This window comes from Nycticebus coucang, chromosome 6, assembly GCF_027406575.1.
Source record: "Nycticebus coucang isolate mNycCou1 chromosome 6, mNycCou1.pri, whole genome shotgun sequence".
NCBI lineage: Eukaryota > Metazoa > Chordata > Mammalia > Primates > Lorisidae > Nycticebus > Nycticebus coucang.
This window is the reverse complement of record NC_069785.1, coordinates 64,422,680-64,442,929: the sequence shown is the minus strand read 5'-3', so window position 1 is coordinate 64,442,929 and position 20,250 is coordinate 64,422,680. Positions and strand designations below refer to the sequence as shown.

General features: G+C 37.8%; 1 protein-coding gene across 2 annotated transcripts in view; it reads left to right on the top strand.

The window, feature by feature from the left end:
* The first annotated feature begins 538 nt into the window (after positions 1–538).
* Positions 539–20,250, top strand: part of VPS13C (vacuolar protein sorting 13 homolog C) — a 217,649-nt gene continuing 197,937 nt past the window's right edge. The window contains exons 1-3 of one of the 2 annotated variants that reach the window (XM_053595814.1): positions 539–702; positions 13,768–13,811; positions 16,134–16,176. In XM_053595814.1, coding sequence (XP_053451789.1) covers positions 603–702; positions 13,768–13,811; positions 16,134–16,176 — 187 coding nt within the window. In that variant the 5' untranslated portion in view covers positions 539–602. The remainder of the gene's footprint in view (positions 703–13,767; positions 13,812–16,133; positions 16,177–20,250) is intronic. The other variant, XM_053595815.1, reaches the window with a different exon arrangement.

Below are 20,250 nucleotides of genomic sequence, written 5' to 3'. Positions count from 1 at the left end.
GTACAGTTCTCCTCCTCCCCCCAATTAAATTATTAGTGAGTTTTCAATCAGCATAAAGCTCCGGAGACCGTGTCCCAGGCGGAGTCCATCTCTTGCAAGACAAGAATGCAGAATCTCCCTTCCCCACCCGATCCACAGGTGAAGGGGTGGTCGTTTAGCAGACGCGAGCCCAGGGATAGCTGGGTCCCCGCCGGGTCGGCTCCGGGCAGGGGCTGCACGCTATTTTCACCCATGCGGTGGGCTCGGCGGATCTGAGGTTCACTGCAAGGGACGTCGAGGAAGCAGCGGCCATGTAGATGTCCCCGCGCTTACTAACTCCGGCTCTCCCCTTTTATCTTTAATGTCCTTAACTGTGGTGCAGGCCGCTCGAGCGCGGCTGTCTGGACGCGCCTCCACCTGCGCACCAGGCCCGCGACCCACGCGGACTCGCGCAGGCCCGCACACCCCTCCCGCCCGGGCGGCGGCGCGCCTGCGCACTGGCGGGGTCACGCGCACGGCGCAGGGCGGGCCGGCGCCCGAGGGGCTGTCATTCGCGGCGCGGGTCGCCGCCCTCAGCGGCGCAGGGCGGTTCCGGCTCCTCCTCCTGCCGCCTCAGTCACACCATGGTGCTGGAGTCGGTGGTCGCGGACCTGCTGAACCGCTTCCTGGGGGACTATGTGGAGAACCTGAACAAATCCCAGCTGAAGCTGGGGATCTGGGGCGGTAAGCGAGAGAGGCGCGGCCGGTGGGCTGCGGGCGCCGCGGACTCCTCTCGGGGGTTCCTGCGGGGCCCGGCTCTGTCAGCCGCCCGAGACTCCGCCTCCGGGAGGGCTCCCGGCGGGGCCCCCTCGTGGAGCCACAGGGTGTAGGGTGCAGGGGGCTTGGGCTCGCCCGCGAACTCCCGGGTGCCGGAGTCCCGGCCCAGGGTGGGGAGATGCTGCGGGATCGCGCCCGCGCTAAGTCCACACCTTTCCTGTCCCGGAGGCCAAGCCCTTACCCTGCCCATCTCTGGGTATCCCCTCTCCTCCGTACTCAGAATGGCCCCTCTACCTCCCCAGCATTAAAACGAAAGCCCTTTCTGCTTTAGTACTGCGCGGAGTGAGCGTGTTTGTCTGTTACATACGCTCAAATAAGGTGGCACCAGGGAAAAAGAAAAAGGAAATTGCGTCTTGTAGTTCTCATTTTTTAGCGAGCAAGAACAGGGGTCCTTCTCTTTAGGGTTGGAGAGGATAGGCAGGAGATCTTTCAGAAAGGTCTGTCTTTATTCTTCCCCATTATGCTTTCAGTTTCCGAGAAAGTGATTTTTTACTCCTCCGAAGAGGACTTTTTCAGCGTTTTGGGGGAGCAGTAGAGAGAAAGTCAAGCCTGGACCAGCATTGTCTGCTTGGTTGCATGCCCAGTAATTGATGTCAACGTTTTTATCCAAAGAGATTGTTTAGAGGTAGACAAAAATATGCTTGCACGTTCTTCAAAAAGCTTATTTGCACGAATTATGTGTTAAGCTTTGGGGACGTTGCGGGTACTTTCTCCCTCCAGTAGAGGTTTGCAAATTTTGTGAGCTTTTGAGGGAAATCTGGAAAACTACTCCTGTGGAGGGAACAGATAGCTGCCCATGGGGGAGCCACTGTAGCTATTGAGCACTTGAAAGGTTATCAGTGGGAATTGATTCGTGCTATTACTGTGACATGCGTACTGTTTCGAATATAAATATTTCTCCTAATGAAGTAGAAGAGTAAGAATGATACTTCTTTAATGATTTTTTAATGTTGATTATGTGTTGAAATGATAATATATTGGGCTAAGTTAAACATACTAAACTTCATTTCCCCTGTTTCTTTTACTTTTTTTAAAGCCTGGCTTCTAAAATTTATAATCACGTATGTGGACCATATCCTACCTGTTTATATTGGGCAGTGCTGTTACAGAAGTGTGAACTTTGCCCTGAATTGTAGAGGAGCCTGTTTTTAATAGGTCATTGACCATTTGATTGATTTACTGTGATTTGTGGAACTTGGTGGCATCCCCTTGTTATACCTGGGGGTTGAGGATTGATACCAGGACCCAGTTTAGGATATCAAAATTGGAGGATGCTAAAGGCTCTTATGTAATATAAAATGGCTTAGCATTAGTTTATATCTTATGCACACCCTCCTGTATACTTTAAGTCAACTCTAGAGTCTCTACTTATTAATACCTAATATAGTGTAAATACTGTATCAGTAGTTGATATACTCTACTTTCTGGCGTTTTTTATCATATTATTTTTCATTTTTTTCCACAAATATTTTCTGTCTGCAGTTGGTTGACTTTTTCAATATGCAGGGCCCACTGTATATACTTTTATGTTTCCCTCCCACCAGACTAAGTGTAACGCAAAAGAAAGAAACAAACACTCCAGGAATTAAATGTCTAGTGCCTTTGCAGAGATCAGATATTTTTTCAGAATATTGACAATATTATTTCCTGTTATTCCTTATAGTTCATAAACATTTGAAATTTATTTTTTATTTTTTTTATTGTTGGGGATTCATTGAAAACATTTGAAATTTTGAAAACTAATGTGTTCTAGGCCTTATGAATGGTGTTCTGTGTTAGACAAATCATTTGCCTCACTGGGCCTTCATCTTAATGGTGTTAATGGTTCTTTATCTTACTCGTTTTTTCATCTTAAACTTTCATGGAAAAAGTATTCTTAAACTTTTAGTAATACTGGGCAATATATTATTTCCATGTAAATACTCAAATTTTAGTAAGTTATAATGTACTTTATTTACCTCATTTTCTTTGTAAAAGAGATAAGATGGGTGAGGCTTAATGGTTCACACCTATAATCTCAGCACTCTGGGAGGCTGAATCACCTGAGCTCAGGGGTTCCAGACTAGCCTGAGCAAGAGCAAGAGCAAGACCTGTCTCTACTAAAAATAGAAAAACTGGCAGGGCATCTTGGTGGGTGCCTATAGTCCCAGCTACCCAGGAGGCTGAGGCAAGAGGATCTCTTGAGCCCAAGAGTTTAAGGTTGCTGTGAGCTGTGATGCCCTGGCACTATTCAGGGTGTCAGAAAAAACAAAACAAAACAAACAAACAAAAAAACCAGAGATAATGTATGGATGCAATTGAAGGTTCTTTCACCACCAAATCTTACTCTTCTTTGTCTTTGAAATTAGAAGTTGGACTTGATACCCAGCTAAGGGTCTTTCCAGTACCAGTACTCTGTGGTAAATGTTTTTACCTCCTATGATATTGAGGAGTATGCTTCCTGAAGATTTTGAACTTTTCACAACTGAAATTCATTTTCCCCTTGTCTTTTTTGGTGAAATCTAGAAAAGGAGACTTTGGTTTCTTTTACCCTGCTTTCTCTTTTTTAGTTTAGAATAAAGTATTCTGCCACTTACTGGTATTAACTTTCTAATAGTCCTGAGCAAATAAGCCCAATTCTTTCACAGTTTGTGTACAGTGAACATCCAATCAGGATTTTCTCAGTTTTATCAGCCCATAGCTCTGCCTCTATAAAGTTTTGCTGCCTTTAACTTTTGTGGTTGCTATAAAGATAGCTAGAGGTTAGGAGCTTTTATAGTTACTGCATAATATATCATCTGTAACCCTAATTCCTCATTAAAATAGGCAAAATATCTGAATTGGTTATTTTTATCCTTTAAAATTATTACTGAAGAAGTTTGTCTTAATCATTTTAGTGTAAGTAAATGGAATATTAATTTAATAAAATAGCTGATATTTATGGTATCCATGGTATTGACAAATTTTAAGAAGCATAGATAATTTTGTTATTACCTTATTTGAAAACTATTTGCTTAGCAGATAAGGTTTACATGTTTACTGAGTTTGGTCTTAGCAGTTTTTATGTTGAATTTTCAAGTCTTGGAAAAGGGAAGAATTCGTTGTGTAAAAATTTCACAGAGCTAGCCATGTGCGGTGGTGGCTTGTGCCTGTAGTCCACTTGGAAAGCTAAGCCAGGAATTTCACTAGAGGCAAGAGTCTGAGGCTGTCATGCATCATAATCGCACCTGTGAATAGCCAGTTCCCTCCAGTCTGGGCAACATAGTGAGATCCCTCTCAAAAAGGTTTCACCTATCTGACCTTCCTATTCTTTTGTAAACAAATGATAAACTACATTGCTACATCTTAAGAGTATTTGGCTAGTCTAAAGCACTGGCTTTCAACCAGGCGTGACTTTGCTACCAAGGAGATACTCGGCAATGTCTGAGATTTTGAGTAGTCACAGTGAGAGCAGAGATGTGTAGTGCAAGGACTTGTAGTGGATAGACCCTAGGGAGTGGTTTTCAACCTTCCTAATGCCCTGACTCTTTAATACAGTTTTTGTGGGTCGCGACCCCCAGGTTGAGAACCGCTGCCCTAGGGGGTCCTTCTAAACATCCTACAATGCAAAGGACAGCTCCCTGCAAGGAAGAATTATCCAGCCCAAAATGTTCCCTAAGAAACTCTGGTCTAGGAGCAGACTGAGAATGACTTTTGCATTTAGGGGAGATCTACTGGGTGCTGAAAAAAAATTGTAGTGAGGAGTTAAAAAGGACTTAGAGGAAATATATTGTTCTTATGAAATTTATCACTCAGAGAGGGAAACATGTCTTAAGTGATTGAAAGGTATCGTGTCAGTAAAAAATACATACATCATTTTTGCTTGGATGATATCAGAAAGCAGGTTTTTTTTTGAGACAGAGTCTTACTCTATCACCTTGGATAGAATGCTGTGGTGTCATAGCCCACAGCAACCTCAAACCGGTGGGTTTGAACGATCCTCTTGCCTCAGCCTCCCAAGTCAGGGAGGAATCCAATACTCTTATGAGGTAGCAATGTAGTTTATCATTGGTTTCCAAAGAATAGTAAGATCAGATACATGAAGCCTTTTTGAGAGGGATCTCACTATGTTGTCCAGACTGGAGGGCACTGACTACAGATGCCCACCCCAATGCCTGGCTACTTTTTTCTGTTTTTGGTAGAAGCGGGTTCCACTCTTGCTTAGGCTGGTCTGTAACTCCTGAGCTCAAGCAATCCATCCGCTGTGGCCTCCCAGAGTGTTAGGATTTACAGGCATGAGCCACCGTGCCTAACTCAGGAAGCCGTATTAAGAATCAAAATATTATGTTAACATGATTTGCAAAAGATTGTGCTGTGCATATATTCATATATAGGTATTCGCAATGAAATGCACAATAAACAAGAAATTGTCAAGTGAGAGACGGAAGAATTATTAAAATGTCTAGCATCAGGAAGTGTATTCTAGATACAATGAACTGCTACCCCCCCACCCCCGGCCCCAAGCTGGCTATTTTCTCTTCTCTTTAAAAAAAGGGTTTTTAAAGAAAAAAAATGCTAAGCAATTCCTAATTTTTAAAGTAGTTTAAACAGTATCCTTTAAAAAATTCTTGCCATTGTAGAAAAATGAGACCCTGATTATTTACTAGCTGTGAAACTCTGGGAAAAGTATTTTAATCCTGTAAGCCTCAGCCTCCTAATCTATAAAATGGATTTATAACACTCACTATGTGAGACAAATTATGTGAAAATCTTTTGTAATTGTTAATAATATTGCTAGTAGTAGTGATTAACAAACCTAGCTGAATGGTGGAAAACCTCCTGCTTTGTTTTATTTCATTTTCGTGTGTTTCTTTTAACATTAGACTTTAATTTCATGTAGAACTAACGTTACATATCTAAATATTTCTTATTTTCCAAATACATTTCTGGAATAAAACTTACTTGCCTTTGAGTTTACACTTATAATACTTAATGGTATTACCTGCCAGTTAGTTTGTAAGTTAGATTTTCAAAGGTTTAAAATAGTGCCCCGTGGACATGTGCTGCCCAAGTAGGTAGGAGGGTTTATCTAGATTTTTGTTCTTCACCAACTGGTATCCAGAGATAAATTGCACAGCCTGTGGCTATTTGAGGTTTTTCAGGGATATAATTGTTTTAAGAATAACGTGTACTTGACAAGTTATGTTGAAATGCTAAATCTTTTGCAATTTGGCTTAAGTAGTGTTGTTGCAGCGTCAATGGTGCCAATTTGATTTTTCAAAGTGATTTACTATGGAGAGTCACCAGGAGAGTCCTCCATTCAGAACTCTGTTGCTCTGACTTCCATTGGATAGGGGGAATAAACAGAGACTGTGATGTGCAGATAGATACAAGGGTGGCCATGGGCACCAGGCCTAGGAGTCAGGTGGAGTACCCTAAAGTGTGCAGCTCTGCAAAGCAGGCTGAGCCTGTGCTGTGTACTGCAGTTTCCTTCGCCCCATTGGAGCAGCACAGCACAAGGAAGGGGGATGAGCACTGGAGCAGGAACAAGCAAAACTGGGACCTAATTCCATCTCTGATGCTATCCATTGTGTGCCTTTTGCCAAGTCTCTGAGCAGTGACCATTGGTTTCTTATTTGTCAAAGAAAGGGTTAGCCCAGTTTGTTTCTTCTGTCTTTAAATATTTGTGACTTGAACAAGCTGGAGCAGCAGGAGATCTTTCATTAGAAAAATGGTATTGCCACTTTCTCTGTGTTCATAGTGAGAAATGGTAGATGTATCTTTCTCTCTCCTTTTTGTTCGTCTTACGATACTGGTGTGTAAAGAGCCAGTCTTTGCTCACAGCCATGAATTATGACAAGATAGATGAACTTCCAGGTTATTTGCAGATCCAAATCTAATATATGGTATTACCTTGTTTAATAGGTACCTATAGGGCAGCTTGAGAATGAAAGGAAAAGCAGGTGTCTTTGCTTTTTTCCCTTGACATATAAAATATGGTAGTGTCTAAGTGATTTACTAAACTTGTGTAGAGGGATTTTTTTTGTTTTGTTTTGTTTTTTTCCTCCTAGCCATCACTTGGTATAGGGGAGTCCACATTTTTCATGTTTGTCCTGTAGCATATAAAATAAGACCAAGAAGATCATACTGTAGTGTAATGTTTGCAGGTTCAGTTACTTTTGGTTAAAGCAATGCTTAAAAACTTAAAATCCCTTTCCATGTATTTAAATAGCATTATTAATTATAAATGTACTCCTTTCTAGAAATAATGCTTAAAGTTGGTATTTTGGTCACCATTCTTTTAGGAAGCTCTGCCACACCATTCACCATCGGAGATTCTTGTGTTGTATGGAAAGGGAGAAAGCTCAGTGGTAACGTTGCAGCTTTCCACCTTCTTTGCCAAGGCTTCCTGTTTTAATAGGGAAATGGAAAGAGTAAGAGTCTCTTCTTTCCTTTCTCTCTTCCGCCTTCCTCTCCTAAGACAAAGTCATTGCGAACTCCTATTAAAAGAGGTCTAGACTGGTATATTTGTGTTGAGTAAATAGATTTCATTTGAAATGAATAGCTGTAAATTTTCTTCAGTATTCTTTACCTGAAACATCAGTCTTTAAAATCATTTGATTCATGCTTTAAAAAAACTATTTACTTTAGCTCACTTCCTTGGAAAATGAATGTGTCTGAACATTTTAATATACTTTTAAATAAATAATGTTTTATGTTATAGATACATAAACGAAATCTTAAAAAGTAAGTACACAACCCTATGTATTTGCACTATTTTATGATAGTTAAAACTAACTTCATGGATTATAGCATGACATTTTTGTTTGTAGGTTTTTGTTTTTGATAACAGTTTTGTATTATTCTCTATTTTTTATATTAAGAGTATTGACTCTGGAGTCAGGAGACATAGAGTCTATTCTTAGTACTGCCACAAAAAGAATTGTGTAACCTTGGGTAAACCACTGAATGTCTTTATAGTTCTGTTAATTTATGCATAAAGGGAGAGGAAATTAGATTTAAAGATCCTTATGTCCCATATAGTTCTAAATCCTAGATTATGAATTTCTGTGTTTTGGTTTTGAGGAAAAACATTGATTTTTTTTACAAATACTAAAACTGCTATTTTGTTTTCCCCTCTGGCACTGTCTTTTCTTCTGGTAATGTTCCTAACATAATCCTCAAGGTTCTGTGTATGCCCTTGTTGTGGAATTTTACTTCCCCTTTTTGTTTTTGGATTTTTTGATTTCTCTTTTAAAATGCAGAGACCAAAAGTGAAACCAGCAACTACAAGAGCCTATCAGTACTGAGTCTAATTTTTTTTTTTGTGGGTTTTTTTTTTTTTTTTTCAAGGAAAGTAGATTTACATTTACCTTCTGAATTAAAATTCTGTACCCTTTCTGCTGTGCCGAATGGTGTTGTGACTGTAGTATTGAGCACCGTAAGCAATAAGCCTTAGTACTGCTGCTTAGCAGGTTGGCACAGGATTCTTAACTCGGTCCTTTAACTGCGCTCAGCCTGTTTCTCTTGCTTAACATGCGTGTCTTGCCTTCTACCCAGCAGGCTGTGAGATTGAGGAATGCAATAGGTCTGTCTGAAAGTATCTTCTAAAATATGAAGGTTTATGTTATTGTGGCTGTTTCTACCCCAATACAATATGCATTGAGAATTGAGAATGCATATTGTGTTGAGGTAGAAACAGCCAATCAATTAAATCAATATTTCTTTAGTAGCTGCTGTAAGGAGAGATAATCAGGTTGGGGATTTACATAAGGTTAAATACCATAGTCTAAACTTGTGAAAAAGTTTAGAGAGATTATTTCCAGTTGGAAGTATATAACATTAGCACTTATATTTATACTTATTTTATAGGACATTATGTGTTTTGTTAATTTTTAGAATTTTGTTTTAGAGGCAGGGTCTCACTCTGTTGCCCTGGCTAGAGTGTAGTGGCGTAATCATAGCTCGCTGTGGCCTTGAACTCCTAGGCTTAAGCTATCCTCTTGTTTCAGCCTCTAGTAGCTGGAATTACAGGAGCATATCACTATGTCCATTTAATTATTTTTTAGCTTTTTTTTTTTTTTTTTTGAGAAATGGGGTCTCACTGTATTGAGCAGGCTGGTTTTACATTCCTGGCCTCAAGTGATCATCCTGCCTTAGCCTCCCAATGTTTTGCACCTGGCCCTTACGTGTTTTAAAGGCTATTCTTGGACTTAGGCAGACTTGTTCCATATTTGATTTTTATTCATAAATGTACCAGTTTGGTTGTTTTCTATAATTTAGCAACGATTTCTAATTTCTTTTCTTTCTTTTTTTTGAGACAGAGTCAGTCTCATTTTTGTTGCCCTCACCTTTGGTAAAGTGCCCTCACCCTTAGCTCACAGCAGCCCCAAACCCTTGGGCTCAAGTGATCCTCTTGCCTCAGCCTCCTAAGCAGCTGGGACTACAAGAGCTTGCCACAATGCGCGGCTATTTTTTAGAGATAGGGTCTTGCACTTGCTTAGGCTGGTCTTGAACTCCTGAGCTCAGGCAGTCACATGCCTTGGCGTCCCAAAGTGTTAGGATTTCAGGTATGAGCCACCACACCTGGCTTCTAATTTATTTTCTGAGATGACTCTGACTGTTGGTGTTATTTGCTAATTTGATGGATTTGCTTTTATTTCCATTTTTCTGGTTCATTGACAAAGATTATTAGATACATTTTGATCCTCGGTAGGATAAATAATAAATAATAATAATATTATATAATTATCATTATAATAATATATAATAATTTATAATACATAAAATATATAATTATAAAAATTTATTATAATAAATATATTTATAATAAATATATTAAATATATTAAATATGATAATAATATAATAATAAAAGTACATCCTTTCAGTGTACTTAAAGTATCTGTCAGGATTGGCTTTGCAACTTTGCTTTCCTTCAGTATGTACTTAGCCAATTCCTTCAGTATGTACTTAGCCATGTTTTTGTAGCTTATTACTGAGAATGACAGGGTCTCTTCTGAAGCACAGTCTGTACCTGTTGATTACCCTCCTCCGATAGGCCTGTCTAGTGCAGATCACTTCTCTGAATTTTGTAGTCTGTTTCCTCAGTCTCTGGATCTTCTGAGATTAGAGGCTCCTAATTGTGGGATTGACTTTAGTGCTTTCCTTGCTGGCAGAGTTAAGTTTATTCATGTCCCATCATTAGTCAGTTAGTCATTCTGTCCTTGTTTTTTTTTGCTTACAAAGATTACAAATGTTTACCCTTCTTTCAATTTTTCAGGAACTTCTTTGGCCTCAGTATGTTCCTATCCCCGTTGATTTGGCTATAGCAATAAAGTTATTTACTTATATATAGAATTATGATGTTATCTTAAAGTAGAAAAGGAAAACAAAACCTTTTTATTCAGTTAAGTATAAAATGGTTAATTTTTAGGGAGTGGATCTGCTTTAATCTCTGTTTTACAAATAATTTTTATTTAAATGGTATTTCTAGCATTTCATAGGCTGTGTAATGAAACTGCTGCATATGGGCTGGCGCCTGTGGCTCAGAGGAGCAGGGCGCCAGCCCCATATACCGGAGGTGGAAGGTTCAAACCTGACCTAGGCCAAAAACTGCAAAAAAAAAAAAAAAAAAAAGAAACTGGGTGGAGATAAGGCACTTACCTACTGTTGAATGAATAAATGCACTTTTACCTCCTGTTAATCTGAAATTTGCTGCTACTCCTCCCCTTTTCTTAGTATTAGGATTAGTGGCTCTCCCTCAGTGCAAATAATTTATGGGATGTAGCACTCTATTTAATTGTTACAGTTACTGTTTGTTAGACAACATTTACATTTTCAAAGAGGAAGTATGGATCTGTTTGCTATACTCTGGGTAGTGGAAATAGATATTTCTTTGTTATTTTTATGTATCTAGGGTAGATATTAGATATACAAAGAATTTATATAAAAATATTGAGGTCGTTAGAATTGACCTGTTTTATTTCCCCATTTCCCTTATTACAATTTGTAAAATAATTTTATATGAAAGTAATATCTAGTTATAATAAAAACTAGAAAATACTGAAACACATTAATAAAAAAGCCATCTTTAATCCTACTACATAGTGATTATCGCTGAAATCTCTTGTTACCTGTCGGTGTTTCTGTATATGCGTGTTTAACTCGGTTAGCCATACTGATGGTTTTCAGTATTTTATACCTTACCTACCACTCATTACTTCATCAAAGAACCCAAATGTCACTGCAGTAGAAATAGCCCACTTTTTATTAAGAGACTTACATTTTTACAAACATTATGTTAGTACCATAAGAATTATTTATAAAAACTTCAGCTCTAATGCAACTAACTTCTGTGCACTCCTCGTGACTGATGATCCACCAACTGAGTGTTTGGATGGAACAGTGAGAATTTACAAGCAGGTGTGCAAGTCTGCATGTGGACCTTACATCTTGTTAAACCAGTTTGAATGGCTTCATGCATGCATTAGTATCTTTGCAGATCACTCTATCAACTTGAACAGAGTTCCAGATTGTAATTTTGTGTAGTTCATTATGTGACAGGATTAAATCCAGGAATCTTTTTCTATTTGATGTACTTTCAGTGGACATTTTTCCCCCAATTGCCAAACACATGTCTTCTATGACTTTTTATTATCTTTACAGTGGGGCAGTTGATGACATCATGTCAGTTCTGCCTGCAAAATAATCCTTTACTGTGACAACCTCTTTGACCCTGAAGGTACTGTGGATTTTTTTTTTTTTTTTTTTTTTTTTGAGACAGTCTCACTATGTCGTCCTGGGTGGAGTGCTGTGGCGTTGCACCCACAGCAACGTCAAACTCTTGGGCTTAAGTGATTCTCTTGCTTCAGTCTCCCGAGTAGCTGGGACTACAGGCGCCCATCACAACGCCTGGTTATTATTATTATTTTTTAATTGCTTTTGTCATTGTTTAGCAGGCCCAGGCTGGCTTGAACCCACCTCCCTCCCCTCCCCTTCCCTTTTCCCTTCCTTTCTCTTCCTTCCTCTCCTTTCCCTCCTTCCCTTCCCTTTCCTTCCTTTCCTTCCTTTTCCTATCTCAGTTCGTTGCCCAGGCTGGAGTGCAGGAGAAGGAGTGGTGTTCATAGATCACTGCAACCTCCAGCTCCTGGGCTCAGACAGTCCTACTGCTTCAGCCTTCTGAGTAGCTGGGACTATAGGTGTGCACCTGTGTAATTTTTATATTTTGTTGTAGAGTAGTATCTCACTGTGTTGCTCAGGCTGGTCTCAAACACCTGGGCTCAAGTGTCCTCCTGCCTGGGCCTCTCAAAGTGCTGGAATTACAGGTGTAAGTCACTGTATCTGCCCTTTTAACCTTAAAAAAATCCCTTTATAATCTGTGAACATTTTCCCATGTCTTTCTACTTTTTTTACTTTTTGCTTTATAACATAGATGGATCAAGAGTTATGCCTGCTTGCTGAACATTTAAGTCTTAAGGTTCTTCTTCCTTCCTTCCCTCAACAATATTGCAGTATCCTTTTAGCTATATTTTTGGGACAAATCAGAGATTATTCCTCAGTATAGTAGAGTAATGGTTCCAAAATATTGTCATCTGTGTTACATATATTTTGTCTCTCCAGTCTGAACTTTTCATCCTAAAAGCTTTTTGTTAGTCTGGCCCATGCCTGCCTTTCCAACTTTATCTCCTATCCTTTGCTCACACCCTCCAGCTACACCACACCACATGGCTTTCTTAATGTGCCTTACTACCCGGCTCTGTTTGCTTTTCTTATCTGCATAGTGAGCACTTCTCAGACTTCCAGCCTAAACCTCTGTGTGTTCTTGACCTACCTAGGCAGTTAGGTGGTTCCTCCTTTGCCTCTTGTATACTGGCCCGTTGGAATGCTAATAGAGCATTTCTAAAATTTCCAAAATTTAGGCTGCGAGTGCTTCAATAGCAGGGACATCCTTCTAGCAATCTTTCTTTTTCTAGCATCTAACACATGATAGGTACTTAATAAATGTTTGCATAAATTTGAAGTCTGGGGAAAAGCAGATCTCTAAAATGGCCTAATCAAATTAAATATAGCTTTTAATTCACTCTAAGATACCATGAAGAAAAAGTTATTTGATTGAAATATATTAATAGAGAGGATAGATACGATAGTATTCTTTAAATAAATATCCTGAGTGATTAAGAAAATATGTAAGGTAATATGTGCTACATGTAATATTGAAACTATAGTTTTATTAACCTTTATAGAACTTATGCAAAATAAAAACTTTAGCTTAAGTTTTTATACATGTATGAACACACAAATATTTAAGTATCATAAAATTTGAGTCAAGTAGGGTGGTGCCTGTGGCTCAAAGGAGTGGGGCGCTGGCCCCATATACCCAAGGTGGTGAGTTTAAACCCAGCCCTGGCCAAAAACTGCAAAAAAAAAAAAAAAAAAAAAAAATTTTTTTTTTTTTTTTTTGAGTCATGTAATAGCATCATTCTGACTTTAGTTTTTATAACAACATCTGAATAGGTATAGAAAGGTTGGACTAATTAAAGAATATTAGAACCATAAACAGCAGTCTTTGGGAAGTGGAATGTTTGGGGTCATGAAAGACGAACTAGTTGATGCCGTATTAAGAAATCCAGGGTAATTGATGTGTTCTTGTAACCTCTTTATGTCCTCCTTTTGAGAGTTTTGGCTTTATTATTCAAATTGCTGGCTACTTTCTTTGGCTGTAAAGTTCTTCAGTCCGAAAGGTTCCAAATTCTTTCTCATTTTTTACTTAAATGTTAGCTACTTTAATTATTTTGTAATTTCTTTTACATTGGGCTAACCAAAAATATGTTACAACTAATAACTCTAGTCTAAATACAGGTATAGCAACTATTTTCTTCCAGCCATTCTTTCAGTCTACTTTGTTTGCCATTGTATTCTTAGCACTTAGCAGTTTCTTAGTGTTTGGTCCTGCATTATGATAGTTTATACTAATTGACGTGTTAATGTTATATTTTTCCTCTTTTTTTCAAAGGTAATGTGGCTTTAGATAATCTACAGATAAAAGAAAATGCCCTGGTAAGTTCTTTTAAACTACACTAGTAACCCAGTTAATTTAAGTTTGCTTACTCTAGGCATCTGGTACCTTGTACCACATAAAGTGATTGAGTCAAAGTTGCATTACTTTTTTAACTACAGTATTTGCTGTTAGAAAATCTGAGATTAAAGATTTGGAACTTTTTTCTTCTAATTATTAAAATAGTTTCTCTTGGAAAATAGAGTGTTTTTTCTTAACTTAATTTGTATAGCTTTGTAGTTGACATTTTTCTTACAGAAATATTTTTCTTCAGAATTACCTTTACATATTGTTCAAGTAGATAGGGCTTGATTTTTTTAACAGTTTATGTGATGAAAAATGACATTTTTGGAAGTATATTTCGAAGTATATACTAGCCTTATAATAGTATAGTAATATTAAGAGGTAAAATAGAATTTTTTAGTACTGTAGTGCCAGAAAGTAATCTGTGTCATTTACTGTTGAACTAAAAACAGAATGACATTCTCCCCCTCATCCCTGTTATATTTAGCTTATCAGGCTAAATTTGAGTTTATGAAGTCACTTAAGAATGAGTTTATTGTTATTTAATTTTTCAGGTTTCTAATTTCTAGTTTCTTAGTGTCCTTGAGCATCAGTTAATCATCTTAAAGGGAAGTTAATTATAAAGCAGTGTAATATTTTTGTGTCTTTGTGGCTTGAATAAGGTAATAATTGGAGTCTGTCTCATAGTAGATACTCAAAATATTTAACATTTTCTTTCCTTCTCTTCGTATGTGTAGTATAGGATGCTATAAATTCAAACATTTTATATAGAAATTTAGAACTTAGGATTCTGTTGCTAGAGATTGAAATAAACACTTTTTTCTCTATGACAATGTCTTATAAGAAAATAAATATAAATAGAATTGTGACAGGGTATATATCTTATGTACTTAGGAGACAAATTGTTTGAACTTTGTGTTAGCCTAATTTGAATTCTGTTGTAATTAAACATAATGAAATTTTTTGTAATTTATGTTTTCTTTTAATTCAAACTAGCCTCCTTTCCCAGTTGGTGAGCTTTTACTTTGATATGGAATTCTTTACATTTATTTTATATGAAAAGTATTTCAGAAGGTGATTTTGATAAATGAACTTGAGGCTGCCTTTTTAGAAGTGTGTGGTTTACAGTTTATGTAGTATATAATGTGAATTCCCTTGAGTTTATCTTTTCTGTACTTTAAGGGGGGCTGAGCTTCTTTCTTACTGGCATTGATGATTTTTTGTTTTTCTTGGTCTGAAAAAGACTTTTTGTGAAGAGCTAGTATTTTTGTCAATTCCTGTTTACTTAGAATGCATGAGTACTTAGATTATCAGGTAAATTAATGACTTTAGTTCTTTATTACCTAAAGTACTATATTTCATTGGTCAGATTTTTATGCTATTAGTATATATTAAGGTACACATATAAAAAGGAAGTACTGAGTGGTTTAGTTTTAATAATTCTAAAGACTCAGGTGATCATTATGAATATCACTTATTGTTTAGTATACTGGATAAAAAAGTTATGTGAACTTTCTAAGGTTTGGAATCTAGATGGGTGAAAGTTTATTATTATTTGTTGGTACTTGTCTGTAACTTACCTAAAGGAGGTGCTAACTAGTAAAATAGTATGTTAGAAATCTGCATTTTAAAATTTACTAAATATTTGAGAGAGAATTTTTATTCAGTTATTGTGTTCAACTAATTTATGTTAAAGGATTCTATTCTTCTTCTGGTATTTCAAATAAGCAATATCCATCTGTTCAAGTTCATTTGACTTGAATTTTTATTCAATTTGATTTATTGAAATAACCAGTTTACTCAATTACTTTAACTACAGACTTTTTCTCTTTTTCCTATCTATAATTTTGCTTCTCTTGTGAATTCTTTCTTCAAAGTCAAAGTTTAAGTTAATAAATCCCTCTGAGTAACATAGCCAGACCCTATCTCCACAAAAAATAGAAAAATTAGTTGGGTATGCTGGCCCTTGCCTGTAGTCCTACCTACCCAGAACACTGAGGTGGAGGATCATTTAAGCCCAGAAGTTTGAGGTTGCAGTGAGCTATGATGATGCTACTTAACTTTATTTAGTGCAAGCAAAAGAGCAAGACTCTGTCTCCAAAAAAAAAAAATAAAAACAATCAAGTGATTAAACTCTTTTTTTTTTTTTTTTTTGGCCATAAAATGTGTCCTTGATGAGTTACTCTGTTTAAATTTAGATTTTGTTATTTCTTAGAGATAAGTGTTTTTAAATGATACAAAAGTGATTTTGGGCGTTTTTAGATTAAGATTTCCTTTAATTTTTTTTCTTCTTTCTGAAGAGTGAATTGGATGTTCCATTTAAAGTCAAGGCTGGCCAAATTGGTAAGTACTTCAGTTTTTATTGGAATTATTCTTAGTCCTTTTAGTTATTTATTTTGCTTGTGTTAGTCTAAAAAACTCTTTTATAGCTTGACCAAAAGTGTGAGAGATTTTAGAATCACATTAATTAGAGCTTATAGTGTTCTGAGCCTAATGTATAATATATATAACACATAATTACCCTCTAAAATGGAAGGATACTTGAACTGTAATTATGTTCTTCAGGTTTTGGTTCCATCAAACAAAATATATCTCCATTTTCAAAACTGATATCTAAATTTTGTACTTTTTCTCTATATGTGAAAGTAGTATAATTTGCAAACTCTAGCAAATAAACTTTAAATGTAGCTTATCTCCGTCATGTTTTGTTCAACTGTTTTCACTTGATATATTATATAGCAGTATGGTAGAGGATATGTTTTGGTAAGAACAAAGTCTTTCTTTGCAGCTAAACTCTTACACTAAGACCGTCTATAAATAAGCATGTATCTTTGTTGAAGAAAACTTTCAATAGGAAATTTAATTTACAAAGTCTTCTCAACTAGTCCATGTTACCTGATTTTTACTTTTTAGAAAAATGCATCGGGTGGCGCCTGTGGCTCAGTGAGTAGGGCGCCGGCCCCATATGCCGAGGGTGGCGGGTTCAAACCCAGCCCCTGCCAAACTGCAACAACAACAAAAAAATAGCCGGGCGTTGTGGCGAGCGCCTGTAGTCCCAGCTGCTTGGGAGGCTGAGGCAAGAGAATCGCGTAAGCCCAAGAGTTAGAGGTTGCTGTGAGCTGTGTGACGCCACGGCACTCTACCCGAGGGCGGTACAGTGACACTCTGTCTCTACAAAAAAAAAAAAAGAAAAATGCATCAAATAAAACCCTAGATGGCTTACTTTTATTTTAGAATTTTCATCAATGCCACACCTTTCCTCCCACCTCTTATCATTCTGCCATTGGAGCACCTCAGTTTTCATCTTCAGTCAGTATTCTGTGTTCTAGGAAGGATTGTCTGCTTGTACTCTGGTGACTCTTAGCAGTATCTTACTCTTTTTTTTTTTTTGTTTTGAGCCTGAGTCTCACTAGGTGGCCTTCGGTAAAGTGCTCTGGTGTCACAGCTCACAGCAACCTAAAACTCTTAGGCTTAAGTAATTCTCTTGCCTCAGCCTCCCTAGTAGCTGGGACTACAGGTACCCCCCACAATGCCCAGCCATTTTTTTTTTTTTTTTTGTTGTTGTTGCTGTTGTCATTGCTGTTTAGCAGGCCTGGGCTGGATTCGAAACCACCAGCCCCAGTGCATGTGACTGGCATGCTAACCACTGAGCTACAGGTGCTGAGCCCTCTTAGCAGTATCTTGACTACTTTTGTTTGTTTGGGTTCATTTTATGTCGCATATATGAGTTCTTTTATTATTAAACAACATTTTTGTGTTTTTTTTTTTTTTTTTTTTTGAGACAGAGTCTCATTTTGTCACCCTCAGTAGAGTGCCATGGCATCACAACTCACACCAACCTCCAACTCCTGGGCTTAGGCGATTCTCTTGCCTCAGCCTCCTGAGTAGCTGGGACTACAGGCTGTGTTTTTGTCTTTTGAAATAGGAGATAATTCTTTAGATTAAAAACATCTCTAGGGCAGTGATTCTCAACCTTCCTAATATCCCGACCCTTTAATATTGTTCCTGTGAGTCGCGACCCATAGGTTGAGAACCACTGCTCTAGGGCATCATTTTTGTTTGTCTGTGAAATAATGCTGAGTGTGGTGGTGGTGTCTAGCAGTGCTGTAGAAGTATTGTTGTAGTCCTACATGCTTAATTGAAACCATGGAGTTTAGAAGTTGGAGTTATTCATTTATTTGTTTACCTTTAAAAGATTTATGTACATATGCTATATATAAGACTATGCAAGTACCTGTGGGACAGGCAAGGATGAAAGATCTGAAATTAGGACATAGGTTGAAATTATATTTTCAGCATTTTCTTTTTTTTTTGATACAGAGTTTCATTTTATTGCCCTCGCTAGAGTGCTGTGGCATCACACAGCTCACAGCAACCTCCAACTCTTAGACTTAGGCGATTCTCTTGCCTCAGCCTGCCTGGGACTACAGGCAGCCGCCACAACGCCTGGCTATTTTTTTATTGCAGTTTGGCCGGGGCCAGGTTTGAACCCATCACCCTCAGTATATGGGGCTGGCACCCTACCCACTGAGCCACAGGTTCCGCCCCTATTTTCAATTAGTTATAGTTGACTAAAGAAATTTTGCATCATTTATTATATTGTTACAAATAGATTTTTGTTTTGGAGGAGGTTTTCTAATGGTTCAGAACACATTCTTTTAAATATTAATATATTATAAGGATTTAATGACTTCCTTGAGGGTTACTCTTTGAGTTACAAGAGACCTTTTACATATAAAGGTGCAAACCATATTTTCTTTATATTTATCCATTTTTTGGCTTATGGAGTGTTTATAAGTAGTATTAGTTATTAAATTTTTACTTAGGTTAAAATATTGTACCTCATGGCGTACCCCTTTTGTTACTGGATGAAGAGGATCCGGCCACCTGTCACTGTCAGCCAGTATGCAGAGATGGGGATGGGGCCACCAAACTTTGTCAGATTCTGGAGAACAGTGAGATTGGCCTCTCCAGGACTATTCTTTTCTTCCATTTTCAAAATCACAGTATTTATACATAAAAGTTCACTGCTGGTGGGAATGCCCACTAATACGTTCCTTCTGGATGGATGTTTTAGAGAATACTTAGAGACCTAAAAATAGACGTGCCATTCGATCCTATAATTCCTTTACTAGGTTTATACCCAGAAGACCAAAAGTTACCAGATATCTGTACCAGAATGTTTATTGCAGCCCAATTCATAATTGCTAAGTCATGGCAGAAGCCCAAGTGCCCATCGACCCACGAATGGACTAGCAAATTGTGGTACATGTATACCACGGAATACTATGCAGCCTTAAAGAAAGATGGAGACTTTACCTCTTTCATGTTTACATGGATGGGGCTGGAACATATTCTTCTTAGCAAAGTATCTCAGGAAGGGAAGAAAAAGTATCCAATGTACTCAGCCCTACTATGAAGCTAAATTATAGCTTTTACATGAAGACTATAACTCAACTATAGCACAAGACTATGGGGAAAGGGCCAAGGAAGGGGAAGGGAGGGGGGAGGTTTGGGTGGAGGGAAGGTAATGGGTGTGGCCACATCTGTGGTGCATCTTAGAATGCATACAGGTGATTGCACTAATGTACATAGCTATGATTTAACAATAAAAAAAGTTCAAAGTAAAAACCATGTTAATCTTTATCTTAAACAACAATAATCAGCATAACCTCAGACCTAAAACAACATTCTATTTCGAAAGTTGATCTCCTAAATCAGTCCTCCTAAACTCCTCAAAATAGGCATTTTTAGGATGGAAGCTAAATTTACAAAACAGAAAGAATGGGAGACAGGAGTTAAAGGTCACTTAGGACCTAAACCTACCAGACTGTGTCCTGTTGGCCCCAGCCTGCCTGACTCCATCTTATTTTCACCACATGGGCTCTCACCTTCATTCTCAGCTATGCAGGAGACTGAGGTGGGACAATTAGTTGAGCCCAAGAGTTTAAGTCCAATCTGGGCAACATTGAGACACCTTCGTCTCTAGAAACAAAATAAAACAGCTAAATAATATTCTACCTAACCTATAGAATCAGTGTGGCAAAACAAGCTAAAGCATAATTTGTTTTTTTAAGAGCTAGATATATTTGTGGGTGCCCCTGGGTTATTTGTTTACATAAAAATTTAAAAAATATCCTGATCCATGAAAAGAAGCCGTGATATAACTAACTGAATTCTAGGACCTTTTTGAGAGATGGAGGGGATAATGAGTTAGGGTAAATGGAGAGAAGAAAAAGGTTTGGGAAATTAGTAATAATTCTAGGTATGCTAGTTAAAGAGGCATTTCCTACCTTTTCAGTCTTCTGTGCACCAAGAAGGCAATCAAATACATTTTGTTACGAGACTATGAGTTATCAAGGTAATGGTACTCATTTAAATACAGGTGGTACTCACTAATAAAATCACCAGACTTAG